The sequence below is a fragment of the Anarhichas minor genome, unplaced genomic scaffold (assembly GCF_050575085.1).
Source record: "Anarhichas minor isolate MPS153535 unplaced genomic scaffold, ASM5057508v1 ptg000005l, whole genome shotgun sequence".
In the NCBI taxonomy this organism is placed as follows: Eukaryota; Metazoa; Chordata; class Actinopteri; order Perciformes; family Anarhichadidae; genus Anarhichas; species Anarhichas minor.
This window is the reverse complement of record NW_027466451.1, coordinates 4,469,406-4,494,783: the sequence shown is the minus strand read 5'-3', so window position 1 is coordinate 4,494,783 and position 25,378 is coordinate 4,469,406. Positions and strand designations below refer to the sequence as shown.

The 25,378-nt window shown below is 41.8% G+C and overlaps 1 protein-coding gene across 3 annotated transcripts; it reads right to left on the bottom strand.

The window, feature by feature from the left end:
* Positions 1-9,059: 9,059 nt before the first annotated feature.
* On the bottom strand, positions 9,060-17,553 carry dnajc24 (DnaJ (Hsp40) homolog, subfamily C, member 24). Of its 3 annotated transcripts, none has more exons than XM_076076490.1 (5): positions 17,449-17,553; positions 16,021-16,127; positions 15,586-15,721; positions 14,121-14,189; positions 9,060-10,237 (listed from the first exon to the last, which is right to left on the bottom strand). In XM_076076490.1, the coding sequence occupies exons 2-5, from the start codon at positions 16,120-16,122 to the stop codon at positions 10,017-10,019; spliced, it is 528 nt and encodes a 175-aa protein (XP_075932605.1). In that variant the 5' UTR covers positions 16,123-16,127; positions 17,449-17,553; the 3' UTR covers positions 9,060-10,016. The 3 variants fall into 3 exon arrangements, with proteins under 3 accessions (XP_075932605.1, XP_075932611.1, XP_075932618.1); XM_076076496.1 differs by having other exon boundaries at positions 16,021-16,124; positions 17,449-17,549; XM_076076503.1 differs by having other exon boundaries at positions 16,021-16,124; positions 17,469-17,543.
* Between the last annotated feature and the right edge of the window lie 7,825 nt (positions 17,554-25,378).

Sequence of the window (25,378 nt, the reverse complement as noted above, 5' to 3'; positions counted from 1 at the left end):
CTAAAGGACTTCGTCTTCTTGTGGAGAGATTTCTATGAAATGTACTGAGTGCATTAATGATCATTTTAATGATCCCATGACTTCTCCTCTAGTGCCCCAGTCAGGACAAACTTGAATCTAGACAGGCAGTATAGAAAGGCACCGTGTGTGGGGAAGCAGCACAACGGCATGCTGCTTCCATTCTCTGGCTTCAAACATCAGTTACATGATCGTTTGAAACTAAGGCAGGGATGGATAAAGCCATGAGGTACAAGTACAATACTGATGACACAGCAATATCATCAGGTATTGGATGAATACTTTATATCAAAGTGACATAACTGACATTTGAGGAGGGGTCGGCAAGATCTGCTTTCTTACACAACCGGCTGATAACTGTCCAGCGGCTTTGGAGGGAGGCCTGAAGGGAAGGGCTGTCGGAGCTAATGCTGCCTTCATGGGAAAAGAGTTAACAACACTGGGCTGAGTTTGAACCACAGTTTGTAAGACTGAGGGACTGTTTGTCGAGAACTGTAATGAGCAACATGGGGACCGTCCTCTCCCCTTCCTGTCTCCTCCATACACCTCTGACTTCAGCTACAGCTGTATGACGAGCCTCATTTCTTAAATATTACAGATTAGTTTCTGTCTGGCAAAACAGCTCAGTTCATTACAATCATTTCATTTAAAAACAATGGAACCGTTGGCTATAGTCCCTCAAGAAGGCACACGCATCTCCATCATGTTTTTCTTTTTCTTTTGGTAAAATAATAGAAAAATGATGCTCAGATAAGACACGCATCCTTTCTTGTGTTTTTCTCATATGTATGGCCTTCGTTAGTAGCTGCAGCAATATTAATGAAACCCACTAAAACTAATCATTGTACCCGTTCAAGTGTACCGCAACATTCAATCCAGTAAGCTACTTGTGTAAATGTGCTAAGTCAATTCATACCACTGTGAGAATCCACCTGCAAAATGAAGTTTCACTGAAAACATAAAACAACAGAATGATAAAACTTCTTGTACATGTGATCCTAAACTAATAAATCAAATGAATAAATAAAGAATCATGAGCAACTTCTCCTCCAAGGTTATTATTTATAAGAACTGCTTATTCCTTTTGACCTGTGGTGATCGCAGACATCTTTCTTAACTCTACTTGCAGCACTCAAGATCTCAAAAGCACAAGGCAACAGAGATGTTACGCATCAGCAGCAGAAGAGACTTATAGTGAAAGGGCCCATGGTGTCACTACACTCACTAGACTGAGCCTTAACTATGTGGTTTCACAGAGAGAGGATGAGAACACAACACAGCCTGAGGTAATGGACTGCTTCCTCAAAGACACTCAAATCCCTCTAGTGGCTGATCAATGTCAACACCACTACTCACCTGAAACATTGCTTATTTAAACCCTAATTTGATTTCATTATCCTTGCGACTACAGTGTAAAATTCCTCTTCATTCCCCTCTCACGTTATATCTGCATTGAATGCACTGAAGCTCACACTCCAACAGGAAAAAAGGACGCTTCATCCATAGTTTAGATGAGAAGAGAGGGGGGGGGGGGGGGGGGGGGAACCTGCGCTGTGAATCACTGACAGAGAAGTGATAACAAGGACAAAGAGCTCTGAAGAGAAAAAGATGGTCTTGGGAAAGTCTGACACATCTCTCTTTTGATTCTACTTTGTCCTGCTGAGACAGTCAGACATGTCATGTGATTAAACAGACAGCATCTGGCTGTTGGGGGGGGGGGGGGGGCTTTATGGGCTTTATGTCCCTTACATGCTGACACTTGATAAACCCTTCTGTACAGTTATTCAGAGTGATATTGTCATATTGAAACATAGATGCATCTTCCTACAGTGTTTCTTTCTTTTTCATTGCTTCATTGCCTGGTTGACATTCAGTGTCAACCAGGCGGCAACCTCTGGTTCTGCCGAGTAAAGCCAATGCAGAAGTATCTTGAAACTTGCATTATCTTTACTGATCAGCAGGGGGCGACTCCTCTGGTTGTATAGAAGTCTATGAGAAAATGACTCTACTTCTCTCTTGATTTATTACCTCAGTAAACATTGTAAACATGAGTTTATGGTCTCAATCTCTAGTTTCAAGTCTTCTTCAATACAGTAGTGTCATAATTTTGCAACGCTGCTATGCATAATCGCTTTGCATCGCCACCACTATGCATGGTTGTTTATCAATTCACTCTACTGTACATGACTAAAACAAAGCACAACAGAAACTACAACATAATTCATGTAGCCTACTGGCATCACAGTGCCCGTCTGTGGGCAACACCAAAATTCTCAACGATCAGTTTTATTAGGCTAAAGAAGCGTTTAGTCTTATTTTTGGGACATATGGGAAAGGATTCAGGATTTAGGACAACTGCTTGTACTTCGGGATGTCTGGTCACCCCATCAGACAAACACACCGCAGGACTCCCCACCAGCTGCTAACAGCTAACTAGCTCTCCTCCTGCAGACATGAGAAGACACGCTCCGTTGTAGTCAGCGCTTGCTTCAGTTTGTCATTTGCTAAACTATAGTTATACATACATACATATATAAAAACATACAATTGTCTTACCTTGGCGAGCAAACCAAGAGAGGAACATCTTGTAATCCGTAGCGGAAACAAGAGACCAAACTGAAGCAGTTGTTGATCACTTGCGACCCCTAATGGCTGGTTTAGAGTGCAGAGTCAGCAGTCAATGACAATATGAACAGTCAATAAAATATGTTTTTCAAAGAGTGTGAATCACTGCAACCATGAAAGGTCCTCTGGAGCACAGAGTTATAAATGAGCACAGACAGACAGATGTACACACACACACACACACACACACACACACAGAACACATCATCTCCACAGAATACGCCTGGTGGAGATAACATTAATAATACAAAAGAGGGCTATGGATGAGAATAAGAATGTAAGTATATAAACACAACAGATGACATATGACATTATTTGCCAAGTATCTCTCTCTCTCTCTCTCACACACACACACACACACACTAGCGTACACAGAATGCAGCGGGTTGAGTGGTCCACTGATCACTTTCTTGGTCATTCATCAAGCTGAGGAGCTAAACTATCTTTACGCTAATAACAAGCTAACAACATGCTAATGACTTGACTCGGTCTCTGTGTCTCTGAGGCCCTGTCTGCTACAGCCAATTAGTTAGCCCCCAATGGGACATCACTTATTATTAACAAGGTGGCTGCTGGAGGCCACATGCTGTCCACTCATTTGGTGCAATCAAATATGTAACAAAACAAGGATTCAAGGATTTGGACTTTACAGTCATACTTAAGTTGTGCTGGAAATATTTGTCTTTGATTGGTTTGCAATGCCTTGTTGTAGTGTTCATTCATTTGTCACGTTCCTATTTCTCTATGCTCTGATTTATAGAAACCCACAAAGAACAAATCAAAGGATGAGTGGTACCTGGTGCTCCTCCATCACGCTTAGAATTGAGGCAAAACAGTTCGATCTTGTTTTCATCAGAGATCACAGCTATAATTCCCTGAATGCACCACAGTTCAATCATACAAGTCTTATACATGATCATCATCAGAGGACATGTGGAACACATACAGCACGAACATCAGCAGCACGGCATAGCCTGGCACGGAGGCCACACACACACACACACACACACACACACACACACACACACAGCAGACAGACAAAGCATGATCAGCATTAAATCCAGTTCTACATCCAACAAAAACACTAAATCATGAATACCATTGAAATAGGCATACACATTCATAAAATTTGAATAGTGCAAAGTCTTTGTCGATTGGACTCCATCCTGAAGTAGGACAGTAGAGGGGTAGTGATGCTGAGGTCAGATAAGGCCTGATCCCCATAGAGTCCAGACACTGGTGGTGGTGGTGATGATGAAGATGAAGATGAGGAGCATGACTGGTGATGCTGACTGGAGATGACTGAAGTGGAGGAGGGTCGCATCTGATTTGAGCTGAAATGACAACTGACAGCAGCAGAGAGGAGAACATTTTAAAAGTTTGACAGCAACGATGTGATTGGCTTAAGGAAACGGTGCAGAACCTGGTTGGTTGATTTCAAGTGAACGCCCACAATCAGCTGATAGAGTAATCCTAGTTGATCCAAACTTCTTCCATTTAAGAACTATGGAGGACACTTTGCTTTTAGGAACCTTTAATGCAGCTTCCTCAGATCTGTGCCTCCACACAATCCTGTCTCTGAGCTCTGCAGACTGGTCCTTCACCTCATGGGCTGCTAGCTGCCAGACCACAGGTGTGCCTTTCCAAATCAATTGATTTTCACCACGGGTGGACTCCAATGAAGGTGAGAAGCATCAAGATGATCAAGAGAAATGGGAGGCATCCAAGCTAAATTTCAAGTGTCATAGCAAAGGGTCTAAACACTTATGTCAAGGAGGTATTCAGTTTTCTTTTCTTTTTATTAAATTGTAAAATGTGATATCCTGTTTTTCTTTGTCATTATGGGTATTTGGTGTGTATTGATTTAAGCATAAGGCTGCAACATAACACAATGAGAAAAAAGGAAGGGTTCTGAATGCACTGTATAATCCACATTCACTAGAGCCTTCCAGGGGCTCCAGTTATTAAAGGGCAACGCCACAGTTTCACAGTTATTATCCTGACAGTTATTCAGCACATCTATCAACACCTCCACCCCCTCTATCAACCTTACACCACTGTCAGCCACCGAAACAGAAACACAGACAGAGACAGAGAGACATAGACTGAGGTGGGCATTAGCAGACAGAGGGCATGGACTAAATAGGTCTATCTGCAGGCGGTCAAAGACCGAGAAAGGATAAAAGGAAGAGAAAAGGAGAGGCGAGGTGGTTAGAGACAGAAAGTGATCTAAGGGCTTTAATTGCAGGATAGAAACAGGGGTGGGGCTTTGATAGAGAGGGACAGGATACACTGTAAAAAACATTACAGTGTTGCGACCAGCAACCATGTTCAAGCAAATACAAGAAAAATGCCCTATCGCATGCACCTATGGTAGATAAAACATAATGAGGTCCCCTCCAGAATGACCATCCAGTGGAGAAAGTGTGTTGAAATGCCCTCTAGGTGACCCTTCCAGTGGAGGAAATGTGATGAAGTCCCCTCTAGGATGCCCTTAACAGGGATCAAGTTTCTGAAGAATTTGTATTTTTATCACTATTGTTTGTAGTCCAATTACATAATTTTCTGTTTTTCAGGTCAGTGCAAGAAATCTTTTGTGTGTTGAGCTTGACCGAGTGCACTGAAGTCAGGTTGAATGCCTGAGGTGAGATGTGAAGGACAGCTGACAACTTTTGTTCACATACAGTATGTTTAAAGCAAAGCCTCAGAGGTCCGTGCCGCTCTGCATCAGTCAAGTGTTTCGTCTCGTACTGGAGATTCAAATTGTAATCCTTAAACACTGCGATCTGTTCTCCACCAACTCAGCACAGCTTTACCTTTCACTTCAGTAAAGAAATACTTAGAAGTCAATTTTTTAAGTGGTTAACAGCTAACTCACATCTCCTGTAAGCTCCGCCCACCAACACATTGCAGTGACGCTGCTACTCGCACACATTCAAGAACATACGTAAATTGAGAAAAAAAAACAGCAACAGTCACCTTCAAAATAAAAGCAATGCAAATATATTCCGTGCATGATGTACACTTATTTATGTTTTATTCCTAATTTCCTATTGACGTCCTGCGGGCCGGTCGGCGACAGCCAAAGGGCCGGGAAAGGCCCGGAGGCGTACAATGTCCAGGTCTGCTCTAGAATAACCTTCCCTGCCCTCTAAGTTACAAACTGCAGTTATCCTTTGACTCATTACAATGAGTATGGAATGAGAAGAGGAGCTGATTTATTTAAATTGATTCTACAGTGTATGGAAAGGGTAGGGGTGGGATTCTGGGGGGTGGTTAGAAAGTGATCTAAAGCACTCTAATTGTAGGTGGTGTGTTGGTGAAAGTGATTTTGTGTCCCTGCACATCTCTGTGTCTGTCACATCAATATTCGACCAACCTCTCATTTAAAGCTGTCTACCCTCAACTCCAGACAGCCTCCACCCCTCCCCTCTCTGTGTGCCAGTAGAAACTCTCCTTCACTGTTGGCCACTTCGGCTGATTCTGACGAAGCTGTCGGGAGAAAATAATTAGTGGACAATTCAGACTATACACCCCCTCTTTCTTCTGTCAGGCCCTAACTTTCTCTGTTTTCTCTCTCCTCTCTGTGAGGAGGGCAGATATGGATGGATGGATGGATGGATGGATGGATTAGAGGGGATAATAGATGAGAGATGATCATCACTTGGTGCTTCTGTCAGCTGTGACCTTTGCAGGCTGAGTGACCAGAGAGAGAGCAGAGTCATTACCAGCCTTCATCCCTTTGTGTGTCTGTCGCAGCCCCGTTGAGAGGAGAACAGCTCTGTCATTTAGGGCACCAGTTCCCAACCTGGGGATCAGGACCCCTAGGTGATCACAGGATCATTTTTCAGGGTCATAGGATATATAGTTTTACCTTACTAATTATTTGCTCCCCTCGATTCTCCTCTATTTTAGCTTTTTTGTTCGTTGTTGCTTTTGTCACTCACACTATAAACAGCAGCATTACCTCCGGCTCCAGGCCGTCGCGTCCGACTCGATTTGGATGAAAGGAAAACAATGTTGATGCTTTTAAGAAGCCCCAGGTGATAGTCTTAACTTCGCTGGGTCTGTTTTTGGATCACAAAGGAGAAAACAGTTAACATCTATGCCCCGCTTGCTTCCCATTCAAGTCGACATTTATATATATACATATAGGCTGTGCTGTTGTGCTCATCTCAGACACACGTGGCGTGTAAACGCGGCCTCTATTGTGTACCTCTTTACTCCATTAAATACTCGTGGCCTCGCTGCCATTTTGTAAACTCGGGTGGCGTGATCACCCGAGTGCTTTACTATCACTATTGATCACGGCCGCCATTTTTCTTTTGCTCTCGCTTCTTCCCCCTCACACACACCCTCACACACATGATTGTTGGTTGATGTTAGATAGTAGGCTTGTAATTGTACAGTAGTTGTTGTTATTTTTAGATATTATTGGACTTGATCATTACTATTAGAATTTAATAAACTCTGTTATTCTTTAAAAGAGCAGCTTTCTGTGATAACAGCTGAATATCGTGGCCTGTGCTCGAATTCAAAACCTTCACTGTTCACTCTGAATGTAGAATAGTACTTTGACTGTGAGACTTCATTTATGTTTGGTTATTGGTCCCTGATCTCAGGTTGGGGCCCCCTTGTTATTAATCTTATTGATATTAATACTTTTACTATTATCAATCATTTAGTTTTTATACTTGCTGATAATCAAACACACTGCTGCCAGATCCCAACACATTCTTAAGTCCTTTGATTGAAGGACGACCCTGCTCTCCACTCAGCCAGTCGCCCGCTAAAGGCGGAGTGAGAGGACATAATCCTACACACTGTCCCTTTAACCACAACCAGAGTCTTTTGCTAAACCCAACCAAGTAGTGTTGTTGCCTAAGTAAACCTAAAAACTAAGTCAACTTAAGTTGGAAGTTTATTTTGAAAAGAGACTGTATGCATGTAACGAGCGGAAAGCGACACGTTGTCCCTGCCACGTCCGTACCTGATGCTGGAGGGTTCCTACAGTCCAGCGCTTGAAGCGAGTGTTTGGAGTGAGAACAGTTTGCACGATGTTGTGTCTGCTGTTTGGAGCGATGCTTTAATGATACAAACTGAAACAAATGGTGTGCATGTTCGGTGATACGAGGTGATGTTAGAGAAACACTGACATAATTCTTCATGTTATTAATGGTTCATTTTTAGGCAGCCGGAGAGGACTATTAACATATCAATCTTTTTTAATCATTATTTTCTGAAGGGGATGTATCACAGTTAAGAACAGCAAACAGTTACTTAAATGTGAGACATTAACGCAGGTTTGCTGAGTGGTCTATGTCATTCTGGATCGTGTTTAGGGGGCTGGTGTGTTATTAATCTAGCGTGGTTTCCTCCCACAATCACAACAGTCTGTAGGTAAAGGGGGAGTTGAGGAAAAATAAGTGGAAGATGTCTTGTAATTTGAAAAAAAAATCCAATATGCTTTCAAAAGGCCAGAATGTACATGATTCACCTGAATAATTCACCTCATGCTGCCTCAGCACAATGCATGATACCATGTTAAGATCTTTCACAATAAAAGATTTCATCTCATTTTCAGAGTGATTTGTAATCAAGACAAGTGCAGTGAAAGAGAAGCAGAGTAGATATGTATCCATATGTGCTCTGCCTGTTCTTTGGTGTCGGTAGCTGCTGGTTATCCGTGTGATGCGGTTGATGAGCATCAGGTATGCCGAGCGGCATGATGCCTATCAGGCAGGTCCAGACATGTAGCGAGGACCCCAGAGTGTACAGACGCCCCTCATCCTCACAGGTACGCCCTCCAGGGAACGGTCCATCACTCTGCTTCGGCATCACATTACCTCAGAACAAACCCCCACGCTGGTCCCCACTGGTCCTCCTGACAACCTCCATCCACACCGCTGGAAGTACTGCTGAGAGCCTGAGGACTGATGCTGACGGGTACAGGAGAAGTCTGTTGCACGAAACAAATTATATTTGGGCCGTACAGCTAAGCAGTTACATTTAACTTTAGTTTAACTTTAAGCAGACAACATGTCCCACGTGTACATGTCGCTGTGTTCATGTGACAATATGAGGGCTTCCCTTAGCTATTGATTGGCAGACCCTCAAACAAAACCTAAACCTGTTACAACAGCAATGACTGCAATGTAGTGAATGTGCCTGGACAGACACACATACAGATGGTGACACTCTTTACTTCATGTTATAGGTATGTGGAGAAAATGCACAGACTGCTTGAGCCCCGTTCTGAATGACTGAGTCAGCTGGATTGGATTGAGCATAATGTGGAGTCTGAAAGTCCTTGAGCCCAAACCTGCAGAAGCATATCTTACTCCCAGTAAGCTGGACCGTGACCAACACTGTTCAAAGGTTAACTCTACATACACAGTTTATGTCAGAGGCACCAATAGAAAAAATATATATTTTATTGATTTTGTATTTATCACAACCTAATTTTATGCTTTTAAATGCCTAAACATTACAAACTATACAATCAAATCATTTGATAAGATAAAACAATACACTTCAAAGAAAGAGCATTTCAAATTCACTTTGGTAAACTGAGAGCAAAAGAGGAAATCTAAATTGAACTGAAAGTATGGAATGAGCACTTAGCCAATGATTTGTAATGTTTTATATTGCAGTGAAAACATCTCCTATAAAATGGATTTATTCAAGTTTTTCTACAGAAGAGAACTGTTTACAAGATTACATCATGATAATGTTATGTTATAAACTTTCACATATACAACTTTTTACTGAACAGAGCTTGAACGCATCTTAATGCAACTCAATGCAACCTCCTCACGTTAGCTGTTAGCTCCGTTATTTAGCCCACTGGCTGCTAACAGCTAACAGCTAGCTCTCCTACTGCTGATTTGTTGATCACTATGTGGCATTATTAGGAACAGGATGCACTAGAGTGTTTAAGCACAGGTGTGTAATAATAGTTTGCACATGTGCAGTAGCGACCGGGCAGGATGTACAGATTGGTTAGCAAGTGATGCATGTTGTTTTTGTTCCTGTGTAGCAGAAATAAGCAGAAAATGACACGATACCGTGACATAAGATCGTGCACAGACTTATCAGACATATCCACGATACCCGACCCATCATGATAGGCTGTTTCTATTTCTTTTAGACTATAAGATATTTCTGATTCTGTATCAGTATCGGAACATCTCCTGCTCAAAGAATCACATGAGATGGATGACTGTTCTCAGTGAGTCAGCCAGTGAGCTGTTTGATTGCTGCCTTGCTTCAGAACTGATGGAGATGATGAGAGAAGCTAACAGTATGCTTTGAAGGCTCATGTTAGTATTTGGTATTCAGGCTCGGCAGTGTCATAGGTGATAAAGGTATTATCATTGGCATTCAAACCTTTGAGTGTTTCCATGTAATGACCATGTGACGCACACACTGAGGGAACATGTGTCGCAGCGGACAACCACTCCGCTGTGCTCTTCCTCCTCTGTTTCCTCCTCTTCATCGTCCTGCCGCCTCCTCTGTGTCTCCTCCCCCACCTCCTCCTCCGAGACGTTGAATCCTCCCCCACAGCGACAGCTGTACGTGTACACACGCTCATCTGAAACAACACACACTCCCATGTTAAAGACCTACCTGCCTCGGTCAGAGAGTGAGCGTCCCCGACTACGGATACTTTGACCATGACATTTAACGCTGGTTGAAAAGTGAAATACACAAATATATATGAGAAACTGTCTCAGTAAATAAAACAACTATGGAACACTTGGAACCAGCTTGGAAGGACGACCTAGGTAAGGAGATTGCAGAGGAGCAGTGGGAGACAGCCTCAGAGCAGATTCATAGCACTTCAGTGTGTGCAGGACATGGCCTTCTGCACTTTAAGATAATATGTCGTTTACAGAGGTCGGAACAGAAAAGCTCAGCAGGATATCTCAAGAAATAGATGCGTGCTTGTGCCGGCATCACTCTGTCATACTTTCTGGAGTTGCCCGTGGATATCAAACTATTGGAGCAACATTTTCAGACCCTATCAAGAATGTTGCATATACCTATTATATATATATATATATACAGGTGCTGGTCATATAATTAGAATATCATCAAAAAGTTGATTTATTTCACTAATTCCATTCAAAAAGTGAAACAATTTTGATGATTATAACTGACAACTAAGGAAAATCCCAAATTCAGTATCTCAGAAAATTAGAATATTGTGAAAAGGTTCAATATTGAAGAAACCTGTTCTCTGATGAAAGTACATTTTGCATTTCCTTTGGAAATCAGGGTCCCAGAGTCTGGAGGAAGAGAGGAGAGACACACAATCCACGTTGCTTGAGGTCCAGTGTAAAGTTTCCACAGTCAGTGATGGTTTGGGGTGCCATGTCATCTGCTGGTGTTGGTCCACTGTGTTTTCTGAGGTCCAAGGTCAACGCAGCCGTATACCAGGACGTTTTAGAGCACTTCATGCTTCCTGCTGCTGACCAACTTTATGGAGATGCAGATTTCATTTTCCAACAGGACTTGGCACCTGCACACAGTGCCAAAGCAACCAGTACCTGGTTTAAGGACCATGGTATCCCTGTTCTTAATTGGCCAGCAAACTCGCCTGACCTTAACGTATCACGTATCACCATCACGTATTGTGAAGAGGATGATGCGAAATGCCAGACCCAACAATGCAGAAGAGCTGAAGGCCACTATCAGAGCAACCTGGGCTCTCATAACACCTGAGCAGTGCCACAGACTGATCGACTCCATGCCACGCCGCATTGCTGCAGTAATTCAGGCAAAAGGAGCCCCAACTAAGTATTGAGTGCTGTACATGCTCATACTTTTCATGTTCATACTTTTCAGTTGGCCAAGATTTCTAAAAATCCTTTCTTTGTATTGGTCTTAGTAATATTCTAATTTTCTGAGATACTGAATTTGGGATTTTCCTTAGTTGTCAGTTATAATCATCAAAATTAAAAGAAATAAACATTTGAAATATATCAGTCTGTGTGTAATGAATGAATATAATAGACAAGTTTCACTTTTTGAATGGAATTAGTGAAATAAATCAACTTTTTGATGATATTCTAATTATATGACCAGCACCTGTATATACCTATTGACTTGATGGTGGCTCTAAAGAGTATAGACTCCAGCATAGTAAGAAACGGCGTGGAACATAATATGAGTTTAACTGTTAGCCTGCTGGCATGAAGATTGATATTACTCAATTGGAAACAGAGAACTGCACCAACAGATTCAAATCTATTGAGAGACGATGTGAGATGCTTGAATCTAGAGACAACTTTGAAAAAACAACAAGAGAAATTTAACAACATTTTTAAAGACCATTTTAATAGTATGAAATGTTGTGACCAGAGTTGAGAGGATTGCTTAGATCTAACAAGTACATAAAGAAATATGTATAAAAGTATGTATAGTAAGGAACATAGTTCTGAGGCATCCATTTCTCTTATTGATTTTATTTTTCCCCCTACGTTTCCTTCCTCCACTTCTATGGAGGGATATATACATATATATATACGTATATATACGTATATATACGTATATATACGTATGTCATAACCTGTATTGACTGATCTAAGACATTGAAGGTGAAATGGGACAGAATGGTGGCATTTTGAAATTAATGGACAGTTACAAGCAACTTAATTGAGGTCACGAAAAGTCACTGAAACTTGAAAATGGTGTCAAATTTGATTTTGATCAAGTTTATATCGCATGTATTTTGGACATGTACTTGTTAAAAATGAATCCCCCTTGATTTTCCTTATTAATGTATTTTTATGAATGTATCTTGTTGTTGATGTTTTACATTAGTATTGTTGTTATTCCTTCTTTTAGTACATAGGTGTGCTTTGTATGTTCTGTATGGTGGAACTAAAATGAGAATAAACACAAAAAGAAAAGTGAAACAGTAACTATAATGACGAGAATCATGTTCTATGTATACCATTAGAATAAAAACATTTGTATACATGAAAACAATAATATAAAAAAAGCTGTTTGAGCGAGATGAAATGATTCATCCTCTGAGGACCATGAATACATACAAACAGATAAACCATCATTGGGATCCAGCGTGGGTCTCCCATCACACAGTTTCTACCATCTACATCTATTCTTGGTTGTATTAGACCAGAGGTAGCCAACACGGTCCCCGCGGGCACCTGGTCGCCCGCGGGGACCGTGCGAGTCGCCGGCAAGGCATGTTCTAAAAATAGCACTAGTCCCCATGGAGCTCCGTCTAAAAATTGTAGTTTCTGTTCTTTTTAATTAAAAACGCTTGCAGTCATGTAGATTTTAAAAGGAAGAGGCCGCCGCACCGCACTAGGTTTTCAGGTTCCGAATGGCGGGCGCTTCCCGTTGGCAACGGCCGCGCCGCCCCCGCCGCGATCGCACACCGTCGTCAGGTCTGTCAGTCCTCGGAACAGGCCGCGGGGCAACAACTCGTAGGTGGCGGGGGTAGAGGCGAGGCAACGCAGTACGACCGAAAAGGCCCAGACTAGAGGTTTGAACGCAGGCGCTCAAAGACGCTCCCGTGCCTCGGAGGGTTGGACCCCCCCTCGGCTATAGACGAGACTTTTTACTAGTTTCTTCGTGGAGAAAAAGGTACCCAAAAAAAAGCTGGTGACTACAGACTACAGGCCGGCATGCAGGCTTCATTGCGCAATGCAAAGTTGACCCAGATTTCCCAAAATGTGGTGATTGGTACTAATGTAATAGGATTCATTTAAACATGTGAAAGAGTTGATTTTTTTTATCTTACATAACTGATAATTTGTATAAACATGGGACAGAGTTCATGATTTGTTCAAAAATGTTACAAAGGTAGTGGTTAGTACAAACGAGTCATGATGTGAAGATATGACAGTTAATTTCCTAATTTCTTTTAGAAATGATCATTTTTACAAAAATATAATAGGTGCGATTTTGAACAAAATACACAATCATTGTTAATAATTATTGTGAGGAATAATTAACATTGACATGTGATCAGTCTCTTCACATATATTATTATTTTTATTAAAAGGTGATCTGTGCAACTTTGTTATTCATAAAGTTTGTATCAAACAAGTAGCCCTTCATACTGCTCGGTACCCTTGAAGTAGCTCTCCGTGTCAAAAAGGTTGGTGACCCCTGTATTAGAACATTGCTGCAATGTTGCAATTCAATGTGCAGGATTACCCATTTTTGGATTTTCACGTGATCCTTTTGCATCAATGTCATGAAGTACCTTTTCTTGTCTGGTATTTCACTAATTGGATGATCCAAAAACACACGTTCATTTCTGATTATATTAACCATAAACAGTTTCTTCAATTATGAACCACTTTGTTGCTTATAACAAGCACTGTACATGTTTGGGTGTCAACTTCGCCAGAATCTTTAACACTGTGATGGTTTTCCAGAGAGCTTTGTCGAGGTGTGTGTGTGTGTGTGTGTGTGTGTACATGGTGGGTAGTTACCCTGTTCCCAAGTCATGTCCTCCAGATAGACAGTAGAATCCACTGGCCAATCCTGCTTCAGTTCCCGTGCTGGAGAAGCATTAATGCATCATTATTATAGTAGTTGTAGAAGGAAGACAAACACCATAATGTTACATTTGCTGTGAACAGTGTTGATATTGAAAGTCCGAAGGAGGCGGAACTGGAACAGAGAGTTGCATTACAGTGTTTATCCCAAAATATTATTATTTGATCCATTAAGGTAATTATTATTATTGTATTGTCGTTACTAACCCTTCTTGTGACCAACTTAGAAGTTGAAGCATTTCTAAGAGTATTTCTAAGAGTAATTCTAAGAGCGCTTCCGTGAGCTCTTCCGTGAGCTTCAGAAGGTTCTTTAGAAATGGATTTTACAATCATCTTAGCCTTGAGATGCATTTAGGGAACAAGGCTACAAAGCCCATTCTACTAAAAGAAAAGACCATCAATGTATGGATGGATGAACAGTGATGGAAGGACGGATAAATGGATGGATTGACTGAAATGAAAAAAGGATAGGCAGGCGTACAGATGGATTTCACACACTCTTATTTTTACAGTTCACTCTTGAGGAAACAGTCATTATCAAGTTGTACAGTTTGACAGTGATAATGACTTAATGAACCCTGAATAATTAGTGCTAAACTTTGCTGGGTTTTAATTAGTGTTACACGGTGTGAGGAATAACTCAAAGAAGCGTATTGTTAGCCGAGGTAAATTTGCAGTCCTTGTCCCTGGTTAGGCCTGGAACGTTTCTGTATCACTTTTAATGCAGCACAAGCATGACCTGAATGTGTAATTCAATCTTCATCCTCATCACACTGTGAAAGAGCTTGTTTCAATTTATCTATAAAAGCTAGTTTTCCCCTTACATTACGACCAGGGCACAAGAGATCAAACCCTGGTACGTACAACCACAGCAATAAACCAACCAGCACTCGTCCCCTGTATGTCTGTATTCATGCCAACTGCATGGATGAATAAATTAACAGGGATTTATTGGGGCTTTCCCAAAATATTCACCCATTGAGATTTCTGATAAATAATGATCAGTGATGTGGATATAATGACTCGTGGGTGAAGGCACATAATAGGACAGTGTGGGAAGTGATGCAGCCTTAAAAAACAAGAAGAAGATGAATCTTATAACACATTACAAAATCACAATATATATTTTCATATCACTATATCGATAAAATACCGATACATCGTCCAGCACTAGCATGGATCATAAAGGGGCGGCTGTGGCTCAGGGGGTGGAGTGTCGTTGGGCAGAATGTGAACACACGGCTCTGGAGGCTGTGAGTGGGTGTGAATGAGCACTTACATGAGCAGCTTGAATGCCCAGTAACCCATTAACCTATGACATCATCACAAACAATAATAACAACTAAAGTTTGTCTTGGAAACTAAACAATGAGCATGTCAGTGACATGTGAGGTCCTACCTCTCCTCTGCAGGTCATACTGTCGTCTGGTGCTCTGGTCACTGAGGATCCTCCAGGCTGCATCAGCTTCTAGAAACTTCTTCACTCCAGACTCTGCTTCTGAAGAACTCCCCCCTCCGAGGCGGTCTGGGTGGTACTGTGAGGCACACAGGCACCGAATATGAAGACACATTATCTTCAGCTATACTCCACCATCTATTTCAAAACCAATGTCCTCCCCCATCTTCTACCATGTAGCTGGTCGAGAGGATCACTTGTGTGTCTTTAACATATTAGGGTTCAGCTAAATATTTAGTACTAAGAATCAACAGAGAAATCCTGTGTTTCTGTTTGGACTTGGTTCAGACTTTGACCATTGTGTAATGACTGTAGCAACAGACAGACACACAGTATGTGTTGCTTCAGCCCGACTCAGACACAGAGCAGTGTGTTTACCTGTAAGGCCAGCTGCTGGTACCTGTGTCTGAGCTGCTGGACTGAGTCTGAGGGGCTGGCTCCCAGGACAGCGTACAGGTCCTCCTCCACTGCTTCACACATCCCTGCTGGGACACAACGCTGACATTAGACTGACGCATCATTAACACTAACTTCTACTGGCAGAGCCAATGCTTTTTCCACTGGCCTTCATATAGAAGCACCAGAGGATTCATTGTTGCCTCCAATGCATATCTGTAACTTTCAAAATGTATTTTGAACCAGCTGGATCAGTATGAGGACAGGTACGCAGCTGCAAGGCCGCTAAACACAACCAAGCACTCCTTAAAGCCCCAACACGGTGTTTGTGATGGTCAGAGCTGCAGATGGATGAACAGTGGGCAGTCTGTTTGTCTGTAGGTGTGTATATGACTGTCCTTTGCAACTTTTGGGAACAAATCATCCAATCAACTTCACAATTGGCAGGTGCAAGCAGTCAAACAGTTCTCTACAATACTGCAAGCAGCACTTCTGGAGGCCAACAACCTGCCCGTCAGTGCTACAAATGGCACCAGTCCTCTGACAAACACATCGTTGAAATGTCTGTTAATTGGCTTAAGTTAGTGTACACTGTGTAGTTGGGTTATGTGAGATCATAACTATTGAATCAGAATCTGTCTTGAAACTCAACATTGATTAGTCAATGGAAACAAAAATGACCAGCAAGCACTTTGATCAGCGTTAATATGCTTCGTCATTGTGGAAGAAAAACATGTAAAAGTGATATAGTTATAGCTTCTCACATGTGAATATTAATAAGTTAAATTCTTTGTGTTTCGGATTGTTGATCAGACAAAACAAGGCATTTGAAGACACCACCTCTTGCTCTGGGGTACTGTGAGGGGCACTCTTCACCATGCTCCGACTATGATATGATGATTTAGTTATTAGCTGCCCTGTTATATATATATATATAGGTTATGTATACAGCACATAAACGGTTTAACTAAGAAGTGGAAACACGTTCTCAAGCTAAAGTCTTTATTGTGGGCTCTTAGCAACACTGATTATGATTAAAGTCACTCTTGAAGTTTCTTTCAGCAGCTCAGTAATGTGCTAATGTCAAGAGCTAGAGGCAATGCAGTGTTATTACCGTGTTATTACCGTACACGCGCATACACGTTACAGACTGTAGAGTGTGACGTTACACTAACTAACGGTACTAAACTACGACTATGTCTGTGTCTTCCCACGTACTGTCTCACTATCCACCGAGTGTTATGGAGCGTGACAGTGTTTGGTAGATCTTCACAGCATGTAGCTACATGAACCAGTGTTCTCCGAGATAAACAGGTGTTTAAAGAAGCCGGAAGTCTGGTTGTTTTTCTCATTAAACACGCATTTAATCTTCTATCTACTTGTGTTCTGTGTGTAAAGCACTGCGCATACCTTAAAAACAAGGCTGTCACCTGAGAGACGACATGTTAGTGTCCCACGATGTTATGTGTCCCCCTGAAATAAAGGCTGGTTGTGTTTTGGTCCGCTGGCTGCCTGACTTCCGCTGGAGAGGACGACGACTTCCGGTCTTTTTTCCTTTTCCTTTTTTCTAGAATAAAAGCGTTACAACTCAGCGCGAGACGGGAGAAAGCGACACAATACGAATATACATTCAGTTCAATGTATATCCTTAACATCTTATTGTGGACACATAAACCATCGGATCATTACTGTAACCTTTTAAATAGTTACTATTGCATATAACAATCTACAATTCTAAATGTGCACTAAGAGGTATTGTGTATCGATGTAAAAGATGAAAAGAAGTGTAATGGACATAAGGATATCAATATGTGGACGTATGGATCATTTTTGTATATAAATATGCCCTATACGTGTTTTTTAGATCTATTACTGCTACTGATTGCATATAAACTCAACTGTTACGGGACTGTCTATCAAGCTCCTTGTTCTTCCTCCTCTGGTAAACTGTTTAAATAAACAATATTCCCAAGTTTACACATCCCCTGAAGTCGTGAATTGTCAGGAGGACAACATAACTCTCCGCCTGCTGTTTGAGCCACAGTAGGATGATGATGTGACAGAAACATTGCAACAATGAACTCATCGTGATGGGTATCCTGGTTTCAGATATCAAAACCAACTTTGATAGTTCCTAACATTGATGTACTGACCTAGTGGTCCAGGCAGTGACCACCACTGGAAATGGTAAATGGACTTGTACTTGTATAGCGCCACTCAAAATGCTTTAACACTACATGTAATTTCACATTCATACACTGATGGCAGGAGCTACTATGCAAGGACTAACTAACATTCACGCAACCTTCGCACAGCTTACGGGGGCAAGTGGGGTTAAGTGTCTTGCCAAAGGACACATCGGCATGGACTGGAGGAGCTGTGGGTCAAACCTCCGATATTCTGATTAAAGGACAGATCGCTCTACCTCTGGGCCACAGCCGCCCCTATGTAGTCCAGAACATAGAACAAAAGATGGTAATGTAATTTGAATATATATTTAAAAATGATCGTTATGAAAGCCAAGATCATAGTGTTGAATTCCACTGGCAGACCTGGGAAACAGCAGCCAGGAAAGAGCAGCACGAGACCACATGCTGGGAGATATGTCCCGAAAATACAGACCAGAAGCGATCTGTTAATTGAAATGGGAACAGAGGAGATGAGGTGACACAATGACACCTTTACGATCTCACTTCCTGTCTGTCACTCATTTATGGCTCTTTAACGAGACCACAGAGGGAGGGGGGGAAGCAGAGACGCTCAGTGACTGACATTGTTGTGCAGTTAATTATTTCTTCATTTTGGGCAAATTAAGGGTCAATTAGTCAAGTGAAAAAATATTCACCATCAAAATGGGGGTCTGTAGTTACCACTTTATTAAATGTACAGGACTGTCCAGCCTCATGCAGTCCAATACAACTGTCCTGCACTAAACCCGCTCTGGGCGGTTTGGTATCACAGTGAGAATGACAGATGTTTTTTAATGCTTTGTCCTCCCCATACACGGTTTATGAGCCATTATAATAATAATAATAATAACTTTATTTATATAGCATAGTGCTTTGACAGACAAAGCAGCAAAAGCAAGGCAATAATAACAATAGCAGAAGGCTCAGTGAGATAGTCAACGATAAAAATAAACTGAGAAATACATTTAAAAAAATAAAATAATTTAGTAAAATAATTTAGTAAAAACAACAAATAATAATAAAACAGAAAAGCGACGACATCACATAAAAGCCAGTCTGTAAAAAGGTGTTTTAAGAAGTGATTCAAAAGAGATCACTGATCCTGCGAGCCTCATCTCCTGTGGCAGCTCGTTCCAAAGCCGAGGGGCCCTGATGGATTGTGGAACAGCCAGAAGGCCGGCCCCCCCCCCCCCCCCCCCCCCCACACCTGAGGATCTAAGGCTGCGAGCTGCTCATAAGGTGTCAACATTTCCTCTATACTGTATATGTTGGGGCCAGAGCCATACATGCTTTAAAAGTGATCAGTAACATCTTAAAATCAATATCAAAATGAACAGGGAGTCAGTGAAGAAAAGCCAGGATTGTGGTGATGTGTTGTTAAAACCAGAGAGAAGCTGAGCTGCTGCGCTCTGAACTAGTTGGAGGAGAGAGAGAGACATTTGGTTCATGCCAGAGAGAATTGGCCCCTGGCACAGACATACAAAAGGCCCCACCACTGCTCCTACATAGAAGCGAGACCCACAGACTTTATAGTTGTATAGCCTCTTTTTTGTGTATTTTTATGTGTCTTTGTAGTAGTTACACACCTCTGTGTGATTTTGTGTCACTTTGTAGTTTTTTCTTTTATCGATTTGTAATTGTTCTTTTGTTTTTGTAGTTATGTTTTGTCTGTGGATGTTTTGCCCCATTTTGTAGTCATTTTGAGTCTCTTTGTAGTTCCTTTGTGTCTCTTTGTCGTCATTTCGGGTCTCGTAGTAATTTTGTGTATCTTTGTAGAAACGTTGAGTAGTTGCTCTTTGTAGTTGTTTTATGTCTCTGTTGTCATTTTTTGTCTCTTTTTATTCATTTTGAGTCTATTTGTAGTTGTTTTGTTTCTCTCTGTAGTCATTTTCAGTCCCTTTGTAGTATCTTTATTTTTGTTTTGTATCCCTTTGTAGTGTTTTATGTTTATTTGTGATCATTTTGAGTCTTTTCCTGTTTAATACGTGTCTCTTTGAGTGACATGTTGTAGTTGAAGGCCAGGGGGACCCCTGGGCCTGTGCCAGGTAGGCCCATTCAGGAATCCATCCATGGTTCTCCCACATATGGAAGGACATATTATTATTGTGGTAAAACAGTCCAGACTTAACCTTAAAACAGAATTTAAGTTGGTGACCAGAAGTATGGGTACTATTCCTTTTCTCATAGATAGTGTTAGGTCACTGACGGATGGAGCAATTCAAAGCTTGGATGAACATAAAAATCATCTACGTTTGATTCATTAGTACATGAGATGACTAACTGTATAAAATACAGTAATAGAAAGTCAAAAGCTTTACTCTTTCTAAAAGCATTGTGGATGCGATAACATGGCCGGATGCAGGTAAGAGTTAAATTCCTCAGTGCATCTATACCAGTAGGGCTCAGAAAAACTGTGATTTACAGTCATATTTAACCGCTGGTGTTCCACTAAGTTGATTCTTTTAAAACCCTGTTTGTGTTAATAAAGTTGGAGCAATCAAAAATTGTATTCTGCAATGCTTTGCAACTTATGTAAGTGAACAGAAGGTAACCACTGTAAGTAACATTGGCTGATGATTTTGTTATAAAGCATACTGTAAAGTATTAACCATTGTAATAGTGCCAAGTTGTCAATGACTGGTTCCTCGCATGTATTCAAAACCTTACATGCTAGAGCTGATGGTAGAAGAGTGTCTAAGTATGGTCCCATCGTACCTGCTCCTGTCCATTCCTGTTCCAGGGTGCTGATCTGGGTTAGGGTTAATGATTTCTTGCTGATGACTGTCAGTAGTGAAGAGCATGTGGTAATATAGTTTTGGTATGATTCAGACACCATTCATTTATTTATTGTAGAGTTTGTGTTATCTGTTTTATCCTGATGCAGGGGATGGAGACGGGGCTGATGTGCCCTGCGCTGCCAAATGATGATGTGGTCATGGTTTTGGGAAACAGTCATGCCAGGGATGCTACGTGGGCCGATTGTGCCGCCTCTTTCCTTGGTCATTTCCAAGCCCAGTGGCGTAAATATAGACATTGCAGGCAGAGCAGTTGCACTTAGCCCATAGGGTGGGGGGCCCCTCAGAGAGAGTAGGCCCTCCAACAATATGTAAGGTCCTTGTGAATGATTCAGATAGCAACCTTGTAACTATGCCTGTGTTCGAAGATTTGAATTGAACTCTCATTCAACTAAAGGCAGAGGTGGTAAACTTCAAAATGTATCCAACCGAAAAACCCAGTTGCCAACTTTTCCCAATGAAAGTAGCTAGCAGCTCCAAAAGTCGCCAAGTCTGCAACACTGACCATGTGTCCCTTCAGGCCTCCCTCCAAAGCTTCTGGAGAGTTATCAGTCGGGGAGATCGTGCAAGAAAGCAGTTCTTGTTATCGCTCAGACTGTGTGTGGCCCATCAGCGGTTCTCCAGGATTATTTGGCAGAGGTTGATCCATCTGAGAATCGTATCACCTATGTGAGTGGATTTCGGGAACCGCTGTACACAGCTGTTGAGATGCATTTGAATCATTGCTCAACATTCAAAAGTCAATCCTCTATTCATTGTTAATTATTTGTCTTCATGTCTCATAAATGAACTTGTTGATTGAGTCTGTGTGAGAATGGATTTATTACAGAAAGCACAAAAATGAAAAATGTAAAACAACAAGTTAAGTACGGTTTGAAAATGAGTTAAAACCTTACCAATTATGTGTTTTGTAGTAAATAACACACAAAAAACTGGAAGGGTCCTTTAAGTCCAAAAAGGCCCCCACCACTGCCCCAGGGCACACAGAGCCTAGTCAAACTTGTAGGGTGTGCATGTGAGTGTGTGTGTGTGTGTGTGTGTGTGTGTGTGTGTGTGTGTGTGTGTGTTGGCTAGCACTCTCAGACATAGAGCAGCTGTTCATTAGAAATGTGTGAGCTGAAGAAACAACACAGAAGATAAAAACAGAAATCTCTGGCTCATTAACGATAGAAAAGAACAACCAGCCAGAGACGATGCACACACACACACACACACACACACACACACACACACACAGGCCCGTCTACCTGCTTGTTAATTACAAAAGACAATAAAAAACATGATAAATGAGCAGAATTTCAAAGAGCTTCAACATGTCAGTGAGACAGAATCAGTGACATTCCTCCTCTGCAGCCCATCTGACTCCAAACACACACTGAAGAATGCACACACACACACACACACACACACAAATGGAGAACAGCTGTTCATTAGAAAGGTGTTAACTAAAATAATAATCATCAACAATGAAAAAACAACAACCACGGAAAGAACTCTCTCATTATCCACTGTTGCTGTTATTGTCTCTGATAGACAAACAACACACTTAACGCCCACATCCCAAAAAAACCTTCTCTGCCCTTCATTTGAATTTAGTGTTGGAGGAAGAGGCTCAGATGCAGCGAGTCTGAAAAAAGAATCTTGTTATTTAAGACCAGTGACAACGTTGAATAGTTCATTTTAGACAGAATGTTGTGGCAGCATCTGTATGGACTAGATCCAGTCCGTTGAGCTCGCTTTGTCCAATTCACAGCATGCGCACAGTCAGTATACATTCAGTAGCTAGCGTAGCATAGAAGCGCTAACGCCAGTTAATGATGTCCTAACATACTCTGCTAATGTTAGCTCCACAGGTTTTAGAAATGAATATCTCCATTGTGCAAAACACGGGGGGGCTCGGGGGTCCGAGATCCCTTGGTTGACACTTCAGACCCCCTGAAAGCCTGAAGAGCAATATTTCTGTGAATTTCTAAAATCATTATTATTTAATTATTTGTCTCTTGCAGTTGTTCCTAGAATGTGTTTTAAAAGCTTACTGATGCCCAGCCGTTTGCAGAACACATATTAACAAATATGAACCATAAATGAGACAGCCAGTCAGAGCCGCGACAGGTTGACTAAAGCGAGCCTGGCCTCACGTCTGTCGGTGGACATAAATAGACCCCCTTTGGGAACATTTGATCTCGTGCCTTTCGTGAAAACCTGGAACATCTCTTCTCTTCTTGGATACCAGGACGACAGGGAGAAGAAGTCTGTGTGTCGGGTTAGTGAGAGAGAGGCGAGTGTGCTGTGAGTATTCTGTTGAGTGTAGTTGGTGCATTGTGAAGTTGTGTGAGTGACCTTATTGTTAACAATATAATATACAGCCTAGTTACCTTGGCTTGTATCCATGAAATATTGTATATTGCGTATTAAGTCTTTGTAGGACTTCAGCATAATACTGGAGCGTCATTTCCCACACTGTATACCTCCTTCCAACCTCTTCGAGTGACGAGTTTACCTTTAACCCTGACTAGCTTTCAAATCCACTGAACCAGTCTGAACATGAAGAACATCTGACACCATTACATGATAGAGTGGGAGCGTTGTCAGACCCTGGTTGGAGCTGGCCGATGCTACGCTATGATTGGCCAGTCTGCGTTTGAGGGGTGGGACAATCAACTTAGGGTCAATTGTAACCTAAACTAAAGGATCCTCTCTGAGGACGCCCCCCCCCCCCCCCCCCCCCCGAAACCCGCTTCTAAACAGGAACCAGTTGTAAATGATTAAAACCCGGATTATTAACGGTTCTGCTATCGGTACTTTTTTAGTTGTGAACTGAGACGTCCTCTCTCCGTCTCTTTGTCTTTGTCTCCGGCTCAGTACAGCGTGAGACTCACATGATCAGAGAGAAGAAAACATTTTAGAACTCTGGTTGTCTCAAGCACAATAAACAGTAAGGGAGGAAACAGCAGCAGCTTATCACAGCATGTGACCAACAAGCAGAACATCAATGTGTTTGTGGAGCAGTTTAATCAGAAGAACAGGATCATCAGTGAAAGGTCATCACAGGGAGATCATTGATTAGCTGAGAATGTATTTTAAAGATTTCAAAACGTCTTGTGTTTCTGCTCAAGAAAGACTATTTTTTACAAACAAAAATAATAAATCAATGTTGAAGTTGAAGTTCTTTTCTTAATAATTGTCTTTTTTCTCACAATATAATCAAAAAGAACCAATAAGAGTATCGATAAGAGTTAGTATGGATAAAATCCTAATCCTCCCTTCCTTCTTAGTGAGGCTTTAGATTTACACTGTAATATTTTCTCATCCACAAGCTCACAGAGGCTGCTAACCATGCTTTTCATCATCAGCCGCACCATGCCTCCCACAACCCGCCTCACACACACACACACACACACACACACACACACACACACACATACTGTAAATACAGGCGACTGCAAACTACTAGTGCATGTAAACACACTGGGGTGTAAAAAGACCCCACCTCATCCTAACCACAGCTCTGTTACACACACACACACACACACACTGTCTGCCCACCACCTGCTTCCCTCTCTTGGCCTAGTGACACACTCAGTTGTCAAGGAGTGTGTGTGTGTGTGTGTGTGTGTGTGTGTGTGTGTGTGTGTGTGTGTGTGTGTGTGATTGATGACGGGTCGCATCTCGCTGTGCTCTGAAACACTTCACTGATTTAAACTGCTGAACCAGCAAGAGGCTGTCTGTGCATGTGTGTGTGTCGCAGCAGGTCTGAGGCAGAGAAACACAGCTGGTCAACACGAGTTCCCCGGCAGCTGCCCGGCAGCAGCCTCAAGAAAGCCTCGTACACTTCAAAAGCCGGCAAGCCCCCCCAACTGTTTATACTTATTCTTGTTGTTGAACACACTCCAACTGAAGCTGGTGATAATTACACCTAGAATCTATTTGTACGACATTTACAATGAATAGAGTTTTAAGGATTTAGTTTGATCCACCAAGTCCTGAGAAAACCGCCCAACTGTCTTTGGCTGCTCCATTCCTTCACTTCGGCTCGTTGCCATTTCATGCTGTGCTGGTGGATTCAATCAGCTTGTTTGAGTCTGAACTGTATGTGAGGGGTCAGCGAAAGCTGGAAGGAGTCAACCTTATTAACTAGCAACCAACCAATGATATGAAAGTAGCAGAAACAATTCATTATTTGAAACTAGACTACGTTTAAACTTTGATCTTTTTCCACCAGGACCTTATTTCACCATGTTTTTGAGTCAAAGTTGTAATGATCACAAAAGTCTGCCTGTGTGTACAGCAAATGTGAATGGGGAACCTGTGGGTTATGTTCCTTCACCTATATAAAGTACTGTACTGTTATTAGTT

Excerpts from the sequence above, each read along its gene's own strand:
- dnajc24 (XM_076076490.1), bottom strand. The coding sequence starts at position 16,122 with ATGTGTGAAGCAGTGGAGGAGGACCTGTACGCTGTCCTGGGAGCCAGC. Across the intron at positions 15,722-16,020 it reads ACCAGCAGCTGGCCTTACAG|TACCACCCAGACCGCCTCGG; the intron begins GTAAACACACTG and ends TGTGCCTCACAG. Across the intron at positions 14,190-15,585 it reads GTATGACCTGCAGAGGAGAG|CACGGGAACTGAAGCAGGAT; the intron begins GTAGGACCTCAC and ends ATGCTTCTCCAG.